Source organism: Dendropsophus ebraccatus, chromosome 2 (genome assembly GCF_027789765.1).
Source record: "Dendropsophus ebraccatus isolate aDenEbr1 chromosome 2, aDenEbr1.pat, whole genome shotgun sequence".
NCBI lineage: Eukaryota > Metazoa > Chordata > Amphibia > Anura > Hylidae > Dendropsophus > Dendropsophus ebraccatus.
Genome location: NC_091455.1, coordinates 54637002 through 54649219, shown reverse-complemented (window position 1 = coordinate 54649219; position 12218 = coordinate 54637002). Strand labels below are relative to the sequence as shown.

The following is a 12218-nucleotide window of genomic DNA, read 5'->3' as shown; positions in this document are numbered from 1 at the left end:
CAATGCCCTATAAGTGGTCTTAATCACAGCCTCCCCTTCTATCTATGGTATGTGTCGGTCCCAGTTTGTTCATCCTGAAGTGTGGATGTCTTTTTATACACCAGCACTACTTGTGACCCACTCTTAGAGGGCAGTATTGCTCTATCTTGTACGCTCTCTGTTGTATGCGGGTTATTATTCTCATGTCATAGTTCATCCCTTTACCATTTTGATTCAGTATATGCTTATTTAGTTGTTATAACTACTTTGCTCGGGTTCCTTTTGTGTTACTTTCCTAGGCGACGGGATTCATATACAACATAGTACTACTGTAATGATGGCCGTAAAGGTTGATAGGGGGATCTCAGCTACTTTATAATGCTCTGGAGGTGGTTTCTGTTACATCTCTCTCTTCTGTTTCTTATGCGTGTTATGCCATGTTTGTTCCCCCTAAGTGTAACTGTCTCGTTATGTACTAACAACACCTGTACATCTCCACTAGAGGGCAGCATTGTTCTATATTTCATGTTCTTTGCTATGTGTTCATTATTATTATTGTTAGTTGACAGTGCATCCCTCTACCACTATGATTCGGTATACACTTACTTAGTTGTTATAACTGGGGCTCGGGTCCTATGCAGGTCCTCCTGCTCTGCATACGTAGAAGTAGGCAGACATATGTTCTTTTGGCTACTGCTACGGTCCCCATCCGGGGGGAGTTTTTGCTTTTCTTTTCATCATATACCCTTTCTTAGTGTAAAGCGTGACTACGTGTATTCTAATATGCAGCGGGGTTCTTCCCCCGTATGACACTTGTCACGAACTTTAGTGCAACGGAGACGTTTTATTCTCTGTTTATTCCACAGTTGGTTTGGTTTCAATTTGTTTTGTCACCACGGTTTGGTGATATGATCATTAAGCACTGGGCTAGTACAGTTCTCTGTTTGTTTATTATATTACACATGTCGCATCTCATTACACAATGTACCTACTATGTGAGCTGTTTCCTTATGGGGGACACCTTTGCTATGCATTATTTATCTCAAGGTAAGATATGGCGTCTATTACTGTAATGTCGTGGAATGTCAGAGGTTTGGGCACGCCAAGGAAACGTGTTATGGTGTTTTCACATATTAGACGCTTTAACCCCCATATTTTGTGCTTACAGGAGACACACCTCACGCCTGACACATCTCATAGATTGAGGAGACAGTGGGTCCAGTGGTCTGAACATGCCTGTCATACTTCCTTCTCCAGAGGGGTATCGTTACTAGTCAATAAATCTCTCAAATGGGATCCTATTAATGTCCGGAGGGATAAAGAAGGGAGGTTTATATTTGTTTTTGCTTACATTGATAGTAACCCCTATGTAATTTTGGGTATCTACAACCCCCCACACGCCTCCTTACAGGTATTGCATCAAGCTGCGGTGTTTGCGGCTACATACCCGCAAGCGAGAGTGCTATGTATAGGGGACCTTAACATGATGATTAACCCTCTCCTAGATAAACACTGTGGGGGACAATCAACAAGCTCACAATCTGGTTCACAATTGGGATCCTTGTTAGCTGAACTTGGGTGGGTAGATATTTATAGGCATTATCATCCCAATGGGAGGGACTATTCGTGTCATGCAGCTGGTAGACACTCCTTATCTAGGATAGACCATGCATTGGGTACCCCTTCTACGGCATCTGCCGTTTCTAGAGTATTCTATTCACAGAGGGGGATCTCAGATCATTCGGCAATGCTGTTGCATGTTCGGACCGCTGGAGCCTATAAGGCCAGAAACCATAGGATACACCCCTTTTGGCTCTCTCTGATAGGTTCTCATGACAGAATCCCTGACCAGCTAGCTCAGTTTGTTCTTTCTAACGATGCTCATGAAAATAAGAATGTACTATGGGAAACGTTTAAGGCTTACTTGCGTGGTTGTGTGCAGTCCACGATTTCATATCTGAAGCGGGAGTCCGCCCGGGAGGAGATAGAACTAGCAGCACAATGTACACATTTAGAGCAGCAATTTATACGGGATCCTAGCGACTCACATAAGCAGGATTGGTTGGTGGCAGGTCGCAAATATCTACTTCACATTAAAGAAAAAGCGAGCAGGAAATTATTCTTTACTAAACAAACGTTTTTTGAACTGGGGAACCAATCGAGTAAAATGCTTGCACATCTGATTCACCAAAATTCGGCCTCCCCTGCTATACTTAAAGTTAGGGACTCCCAGGGCGTGATTCACGCTTCGGATCATGATATAGCAGCTTGTTTTACGGACTTCTATGTGGACCTGTACACAACCAAAGTGGACTACACCAAGTCCGAACTAAATGACTATCTGGATGGTATTTCTTTTCCCACCCTGTCCGCAGATAGTAGAGAGAGCTTGGAGGCTGTGTTTACCTCCGAGGAGCTATTGGAAGCTATTTCAGATATTAAGACAGGTAAAGCTCCCGGCCCGGATGGAGTCCCGATTGAGGTCTTTAATCGCTATGTAGATCAATTTCCCCCCCTCATGCTCAGCATGCTTCAATATGCCTTTGATGAGAATAGACTCCCAGACTCTATGAACGAGGCCACTATCATTGTATTATTGAAGCCTGACAAGGATCCCCTAGATTGTAGTTCATATAGACCCATCTCTTTACTTAATTTAGATTATAAAATCCTCACGAAAATGTTGGCTAAAAGACTTAACAACTATATTACTGAGATTATCCACAGCGACCAGGCGGGATTCATTCCGGGCCGTTCTACTTCGGATAATATCCGTAGAGTGCAGTCTCTTGTCCAGGTGGGGGGTGCGAAAGGCGAGAATTGGGCCATGGCCTCGTTAGACGCGGCCAAGGCATTTGACTCTGTGGAATGGTGTTATCTACTGGAAGTCTTGCAGAGGTTTGGGTTTGGTCCTAATTTTCTTAAGTGGGTATCCTTATTATACCAGGCCCCAAAAGCTAGGCTCATGGTGAACGGCGTGTATTCCCATTACTTTCCATTATCTCGAGGGACCAGGCAGGGATGCCCATTGTCACCCCTATTGTTTGCCCTGGCCATTGAGCCCATGGCATTGAGGATACGGAGAGCTCCCCTATATAAAGGCATTATAATAGGTGATAGAGAGGATAGAGTAGGGCTATATGCCGATGACACTATTCTATTTATGTCCTCTCCGCAAACTACTCTCCCAATAGCGATATCCCTTATTAATCTGTTTGGTAGATATTCTGGCCTTTATATTAATTGGTCCAAATCCGTTTTTATGCCACTGTGTCCCGATGGTTGGATGGCTAATGCTCAAGGACTGCCAGTGGTGGCCCAATTTAAATATTTGGGCATCATAATTTGTAGACAATATTCTCTAGATGCCAAGGCAAATGTTTATCCCCTATTGGAATACATAAAATCCAAGTTTAGGATCTGGTCGACTCTCCCTCTAGCAGTTCCTGGACGTATTAATCTCATTAAAATGGTGATATTGCCTAAATGCCTGTATATACTGGAACATGCTTCAGCCCCGGTTCCCATGTCCTTTTTCAGAAACTTGCACTCTTTATTTCCATCCTTTGTGTGGGGGGCATCTAGGTCCAAACTGAGCTTACTGACACTTCAGAGGCCCAAGGCGTATGGTGGCATGTCTCTACCAGACATTTACCTGTACTATCTGGCGGGACAGTTGAGGTATCTCGAGAGGTGGGTGGAGGCAAAGATTTTACCTAATAGGGAACATCATTTGGCTCACTTCCTGGACCTCCAACATTTATGGCCGGTCTTGGAGGGTGGCTATTTGAAACAGTCCCGGCTTTTACCGTTACACAAATTAGCATCACAAGTATGGGGCGCAGTCAAAAAATTATTGCATTATCAGGGAGTGATGATAGAGACGCCCCTATGGTATCACCCTAATTTGCCACACTTTTCTGAACACCTGGAACCCCGCTTCTGGATACGACATGGGGTCTGTACAGTGGGGGATGTGTGTCGGGGCCAGGTCTTCTGCTCATTCCAACAATTGCAAGACAAGTTTGACTTACCACGGGGATCCATGTACAGATACTTACAACTTCGGCACGCTTTCAACACCCAATTCCCGCGACCCTCTCTACCCTTCTCAGATTATCCTCTTATCGGTGTGTTTAGATCTCAGGGCCCTGGTGGCCTGATCTCTGCACTATACTCATTCCTCATACAGTACCGAATAGAGAATAATCCTTTACCAGTGGAAGACAGGTGGCGCTCTTCCTTAGGAGAGCTGTCTGAGGACGAGTGGTCTGACGTCCTATCCTCTCATCTATATGTTTCCCCTGCCGTTAACAATAAATTGACACAGTTGTTTATCATCCACCAAAGTTACCTCACCCCTGTTAGAATGCATAGAATGGGTAGATACCCCTCAGAGGAATGTCATAGATGCCACTGCCCGAGATCCGACTTTTGGCATATGATCTGGACTTGTCCAGATGTTGGATCTTTTTGGCAGGAAATAACAGTCCAGTTATCTCAGATGATAGGAATCCCGGTACCGTGTACCCCCAAAATATGTTTGTTAGGCTTACTGGACGAGGAGGAGTGGCCTCATCACTGTAGAATTTTCCTTAGAGAATCTCTATTCATGGCTCGAAAGACAATTGCGATGAGATGGATGGACGTCAGACCCCCTTCAGTGGGTAAATGGAAAAAACTAGTCAATTCCACACTATCGTATGAGTTTATTGTATACAAGCACAGAGGTTGCCCGGGAAAGTTTCGCAAGGTATGGGGCTGGTGGTGTGACTCACCTCTGACGGCATTTCAGCCTAGTAGATTTATACGGATTGGAGAACACAATCTCCCTTCCCCTCAAGGAGGGGACTAATATGATTTGGTGTAATGTCTATATGCGGATGTTCCTTTCAGTTATAATGTAACCTGTGTAATGTTTGCTACATTGTACTATCTTCTACTTTCTGTACAGCCAATTCTGTCTTATGTTTTATTATTTCTTGGATGCAAGTTTACTTCTTTCTGCTCTGATGAGCTGTTATGTACATGTGACGATATAACATATGTAATGCTTGTGTCTGTTCTTTATCCTTCAATAAAAGGAGTTTAAAAAAAAATAGTACAAGGGATAAGAAGCTCTGTAGTATGTTTTATTAGGCAAAAAAAGCTTTCTTCTGTACTCGTAAGCTGTTTTTGAGCCCCTGCACTGCACTGGCTGGCTCTTTCCTCGTGCCCCTTTTGCCCCTCCCCCTCCATGCACAAATTAAAATTGCTGGAGGGGGAGGGGAGGCTGGAAAACAGCCTTGTGAGTACAGAAGAAAGCTCTTTTGCTTAATAAAACCTATTAGAGGACAAATCACTTGTACTATTTCTGCAAAGTTGTTTCACATGACAATTAAACTTTAATACCGCGTTATGCATAAGGCTTTGCTTTCATGCCAACAAGCTGCAGTAGATCAAATGCTGAAAAATATAAATTGAAATGAGTTTGCATTACTTTCCACAATATAATTCTTATGAAGGAATACGCTAGTGAGCTGGTCATCTTTAGTTCTAGTTGTTAAACATGATATATTTTAGTATTTATGGTAACTAAAGGTCTACAGTGTCAGACAGTTTCATCATTCCCTTGCTCTGCTTGTTATTACACATTGCTCTTATCGCTCAGATGCGTCACAGATTGTTATGTCAAGGCTGATTGACCATTTCAAGGGCATCAGCCTGTCTCTGTGCCAGCACATTGGTCATCCCTTCTGCTCTCATACCTGAGCTTCTCATTGTCCATGAACTTTGACTAAGATATAGACAAGCCAACAGTGAAAGTCCACAATTATACAAAAGCAAATAAGAAGCCGGTGCCTTTAGTTATTCTACAGTAGTATTCTTTATAGAAGCCACATTATAGTGTGTTCATGTACATACATCCTTTAGTGATATTTATAAAAGCTGTTGCATGGCTTTGGATTGTAATTGTAATGTATTTTACTTTGTTTTGGTTTTTGACAGGTACAAATCGTACTGAAACTGTGGAGCAATGGTTTTAGTATAGATGATGGAGAGCTTCGCCCCTATTCAGATCCAGTCAATGCTGAGTTTCTGGATTCGGTTAAGAGAGGGTAATGTTGTTGTGTTTTCATTCTGCATGCTGATCTACCATCATGGAATCTGGAATTTTGTAACAGTTAAAAAAACTGAAAATTTAAAGGAGCTGTCCAGGATTTTGAGTTGATAATCACACCCGTGGCTTTTGTGTTAAAGACTGACACCTCGCTGGTATCGACACTTGTGTTTGGCTCAAAAACTGCTACAAAACATCACGTACTGATTTAAACCGTAGGGAATTGGGTACTGATGTTTGCCTTGTTTGTAGTTCACGTAACATCTGAAAAATTATAGTGGAATGTCAGAAGTTTTGATCAAGGGGGTTGAGGTGCTGAGACCTGCATCCATCCCCGAAATTACGTAACCTCAAGTAATATAAATGGTACATCAATTCTGCACTAGGCTAAAAGGGTTTTCCCAGTGAAAATCTTTTTCTTTCAAATCAACTGATATCAGAAAGTTATATAGATTTGTAATTTACTTCTATTAAAAAATCTCAAGTCTTCCCATACTTATTAGCTACTGTATGCCCTACAGGAAATGTTGTTTTATTTTTAGTCTGACACAGTGCTCTCTGCTGACATCTCTGGCCGAGACAGGAACTGTCCAGAGCAGGAGAGGTTTTCTATGGGGATTCATAGAAAACAGAGACAAAGTTCCTGTCTCGGCCAGAAATGGCAGCAGAGAGCACTGTGTCAGACTGAAAATAAAACAACATTTCCAGCAGGACATACAGCAGCTGATAAGTATGGGAAAACTTGAGATTTTTTAATAGACGTAAATTACAAATCTATATAACTTTCTGACACCAGTTGATTTGAACAATTTTTTTTTTTTTTTTTTGGTGGACAACCTCTTTAAGGAACTTCAAGGTTTCCAGCGTTAAAGGGCTTATCCAGCGTTAGAAAAACATAACCACTTTCCTCCAGAGACCACATGGTTCTTGTCTCCCGTTAAGGTGTGGTTTGATTTTAAGCTTCATTCACTTCAACAGAACTCACCCCCCCACCCCACCCCCAAACTGGAGACAAGAGATGTATTATCTCGGGAAGAAGGTGGCCATGTTTTTCTAAAGCTGATAACCCATTTAACACCCTTGGATCATAACTTGAATGCATTAATGTGATAAATATTAGTTAGGATTTTTTTACCGGCTATAAACAAAATTTGTTACTAGTTCCTAATAATGTTATGTTTTTATATTTTAGGGAAATCCCTTTAGAGCTCCAGTGGATGGTACATGGGGGTCAAGTCAGTTTAGACATGGAAGACCATCAAGACCAAGAATATGTTAAACCTAGGCTAAAATTCAAGGCCTTTAGTGGTGAGGGCAAAAAACTTGGAAGGTATAAAAGTAATTCACTTTATTTCATATTTTGTGTTTTTAATGTTTTTAATATAATATTTAGTCATATTCACATGTATGAATTATTAATGAGTGATGCCTTAGGCTGGGTTTTTACACTGTAAAATAAAAACAAAAAAGGGCTGTTTTTAAATGTTATGTGTGCTATTAACACCTATGGAGAAGCATTCAGCAGCGTTACCATTGTATAAGGATTCTATTACACGAAACGATTATCAGCCGTAATTGGCCGATTACCGGCCTGTAATTGTTTTGTGTAATAGCTCATGCTGAAAGGCAACGATTAGCAGACCGACACTCCTGTATGGGCCACCCGGAAGATCTAAAGATCATCCAGACAGCCCCACCCACAGCTCCCTGGCCCTGGGAACGAGGAGTAAGCGAGTGCTGACCTGACAGGTTGGCGCATGCTTCCCCACATAGGACTCTTAAAATGGATCCGTAATTTCCAGACTAGTAGAAAATATTATTAAAATAAAGGTGCTTTTTTGTCATCTACAGTGTGTGAACTCAGCTTTATTGTGAAGAGTTGGTTACTATATTGGTCTTTGCTGTTTTGGTTTGATTTATTATGCTGCAATATTTTCTACAGGGTCTCCTCTGAGCTAGTCCCTGCCGAGACGTAGAAGACAAAATATGACATCACTGTTATTGTATCAAAGTGAAAGGCTAGTCAGTGATGTCAAGAGGGTTTGACCTTACTGTAAGACCTATGTGCTAGAAATCTTCTTAGTATATCTTTTTTTTTTTTAATAAGATGAGAAGTTATGTTAATCAGCATCTGTAAAAAGCTATTGCTTTTGGGGTAGAATACAGTGGTATACAAAGGTACCATCGACGGGGTATGGAATACATACAGCTCATTGTAGGGAAGTGTATAGAATATGTGCCACCGTACACATTCTATACATACTGTATAACTTCAGCATGGCTTCATATTTCAGAATGGTAGTATACACACAGCGTCATTTCAAGTAATTTAATTTATTTTCCAATACTAACAATATTTTTTTTAATTAAGATGTATATGTTTTTAATTAATTTATTCTGTCTTTCTCCAGCTTGACTCCAGAAATCATCAGCACACCTTCGTCCCCTGAAGAAGAACACAAACCATTTTTAAATGCTGAGGTTCAACTTGACGAACATGTTCCAACAACAAAAATTCAAATAAGATTAGCAGATGGAAGTCGACTCATCCAAAGATTTAACCTCAGTCATAGGTAAGGGTACTATTACACGATTAACGATAAACGAACTCAAACAACCGCTATAGCGAACGACCTGAAATCGTTCACCCAATTACACAGAACAATGATCGTTATTAATGATCGTTATTGCGTTCGTCCTGTCACCACTGCGTTCGCCGCTACTGTGAACGACGTCTTATTACATGTGAACGATCTGCAAACGATCAAAAATAGGTCCAAATTCTATTAAACGACCAATGATTTCTCATTGGTCATTTAATTGTTGTCTGCTATTACACTAAAAGATTAACATTCAAATCCGAACAATTTAACGATTTTTCGTATGATTGTTCCGTGTAATAAGGCCCTAATGCAGAAACCTGTTCTGTTGAAGGTATACCTGATCAGTTTATATCATTAGGAAATTGTCTGTCATGGACAGAAAAGGGTTTGGCATTGCCCCCTCATCCTTGTCACTTAAAAACCTTTGACACGTCCTAAGGGTGCCTTCACACCTACCGGATACGCAGCAGATCTCACTTCTGTGGATTTGCAGCGAGATCACCTGCGGATCCATTATCATTCACCCCTATGATAGGACATACTTGCAGCGGGATTAACATCCCGCTGTGAATATGTGCTTTAACCCCCTGCTGTCCACAGCCCCACCGCCGCATGCCGCATCCTGCAGCCCGCCGCCGAGAGCATACAGTACCTGCTTGGCAGCGCGGCTGCAGTGAGGCTGCCAGCTCCGTTCCCGCTCAGATCAGCTGAGCGGGACCGGAGCTGGGAGCCTCACTGCAGCCACGCCGCCGAGCAGGTAATGTATGCTCTCAGCGGCCGGGGATGCGGGCTGCAGGATTCTGTCGGGGATGGTGGATGCGGCGGCGGGGCTGCGGACAGCGGGGGGTTAAAGCACATATTCACAGCGGGCTTTCAATTCTGCTGCGAGTATGTGCTATCATAGGGGTGAATGGTACCGGATCCTCAGCGGTTCTCGCTTTGAATCCGCAGAAGTGAGACCCTCTGCGGATCCGGTAGGTGTGAAGGCACCCTAAAGATGTTTGTGCAGAGTCTGAGTAATTGATTTCTATACTATATATTATGTACGAATAGATAGACTAAAGTAGATAGTACCCCTTGAGCACCATCAATGAATGGCCCTAATGCCAGCTTGGATCATGATGTTGATGTATATTCTGATTGACTTGTAAAAGTTTCTGCCGAGTTTCAGTAGCATTATGTTGTAGGCTTTAACATACTATTGAGGAATGCCCTTGTAGGTTGTAGTCTACAGAAACTCTATTTGCATTTTTCAATGTTTGTTTTTATGATATCCAGGATCTGTGGGTGGACATAGATATGGAGACTGTAATGCTTGCTATTATTAGTTGTCAACTTTGCAACTATGCAGTAACTGAGGGCAAAATGTAGAATTTAATCAGATATGGTCAGTTGTTTATTCTTTACTATAATTCACATTTTTTTGCTCCCTTTCAGAATTTCAGATATACGTCAGTTTATTATCCAGTCTCGCTCAGACTTTGCACAGACTGATTTTGTCTTGGTGACCACGTTTCCAAACACAGAACTTACAGACGAAGATCAAACCTTAGAGGAAGCCGATATACTCAACACTGTGATTCTTCAGAGAATTAAGTAACTCCCCCTTCACAATGGCTGAAGAAATATTAAGTGCCATTTTCTGCCTCCAACCTGTAGAACTTATAAATTACTATCATGTATTTATTATATAGCCATCAGTATGTAACTAATGTAATATAGATATTTCACAATGCCTTTCTTTCTTGAAGCCAATAGTAGTATAGTTTTTACACACCGTCCAATTTTATATTACTGAGCATGGTATGTAGATAGAAGGCAATTGTATTTTAGTGTTCTTGAAGTCAACGAATATACACTGATCAGCCATGACATTGAAACCTTGTTCCTACTATTGTGTAGGTCTCCCTCATGACATGGGGTATCCCTCATGACATGGGGTATTCCTCATGGTCATGTGATATCTGTCCAAAGCCATTGACAACATATCTTTTCAGTTATGTAAATTGTGGGGAGAAGCCTTCATGATTTGGGTTTGTTGTTCCAGCAGATGCCCAACTGGCTAGAGATCTTGGGAACTTGAAGGCCAAGACAATACCATGAACTCATTCATTCTTGCTTCCATCACATCCAGTTCAAGAACTGGCCGTTCACTTGCTGCCTAATACATTTCACCCTGATAGGAGCCATTGTCCCAGGATAACCAGTGTTACGCATTTCACCTGTCTGTGGATTCAGTGCTATGGCTAATGGGTATATAAGACAAACCAGTGATGAAAATGCATCATGTTTAGACTGATATCTCAAAATATATTTTAGTGTACTATATTTTCTTAATATAGTTGAACCACTGAATGCAGATATTATATAGGGACCATAGGGCAGGTGCGAAATTATTTGCTTAAACTACATTTCTATATAATATATTGGTGCATTTGAGGCACAACCACTCAGCTTTCCAGCCCATGTTTGCAATAGGGGGGGTAATGCGGAGCAGCTAAATACACTAGAAAGGGACAACATCCTTGACACATTACTTACATCAAAGGGAAGCATCTAACCTGCTGATATATCCCTATAACCCACGAGGCGCTGAGGATAAAGGTAAGTTTCTTACTGTGATCCCCTGCACCATTTTTGAGAATGTTGTATTTCAGTTCATAGACTAATCAGGTGGTTTGGTGCACTGGGGGTAGGACTACCACCCTCAGTGCACCAAACCAGCCCGCCGGCCCCTTCCCCGCTAATAAATATTCATCAGGCACTCTGCAGTGTGTCACTACATTGAGGGTGGTACTGCCACCCCAAGTGCGCCAAACCGACTAATTAACACATGAATTAAACTACAAAGTTCCCAAAAATGGTGCAGAGGATCAAGGTAAGAAACTTACTTTCATCCTTAGCACCCTGTGCACTGAGTCTCCAGCTTCATAAAATGTAACCCTTTATTCTGGCATAGGCATTTTAAACGTGAAACAACTTAAAACACGCTGGGCGTTTTTTAGCCATTTTTTGTTTAAGATGTCTTTGCCAGAATAAAGGATTAAATTTTATGAAGCTGGAGACCTGCACCTTTCGTTTGTATGGATTTCACGGGTGACAGCCAGCTATATTGGTCTCACATTCTTCTTCCCCGGAGGACCAGCTAATGCTATGTCTGAACTGCAGAGATGCTTCTAACCTGCTGACAGTTTCCCTTTAACTTACTAATAATTTAAAGCGTAACTGTCATTTCAGGGTAATTTTTCTGAAAACATTAAATATCAACAGTACAAGCGATTTTAAGAAACTCTGTAATAGGTTTATGTACTAAAAGAGTTTCCTTCTGTACTGAAAAAGCAATCTCCCAGCCTCCCCCCTCACATCAAATGAAGCAGGATTTCTGTCTCCATTATGTGGCTATGGAGAGGGGAGGGGCTGTTAGGAGTGACTGAGCACGGAGGATTTCTGCACAGCACAACACCCTGCAATCTTCTCTCAGTAAGTTCATAGATAAGTACTGACCTTTCTGACACCTGAATTTAGCGTTTTAGGTG

At 41.8% G+C, this 12218-nt stretch overlaps 1 protein-coding gene across 2 annotated transcripts in view; it reads left to right on the top strand.

Moving 5' to 3' along the window:
* The window catches only part of UBXN2B (UBX domain protein 2B), a 30970-nt gene extending 19000 nt beyond the window's left edge, over positions 1-11970 (top strand). For both annotated transcript variants that reach the window (XM_069957554.1, XM_069957553.1), the window contains 4 exons: positions 5968-6077; positions 7272-7409; positions 8491-8652; positions 10120-11970. In XM_069957554.1, the coding sequence (XP_069813655.1) occupies positions 5968-6077; positions 7272-7409; positions 8491-8652; positions 10120-10282 (573 nt within the window). In that variant the 3' untranslated portion in view covers positions 10283-11970. The remainder of the gene's footprint in view (positions 1-5967; positions 6078-7271; positions 7410-8490; positions 8653-10119) is intronic.
* Positions 11971-12218: the final 248 nt, after the last annotated feature.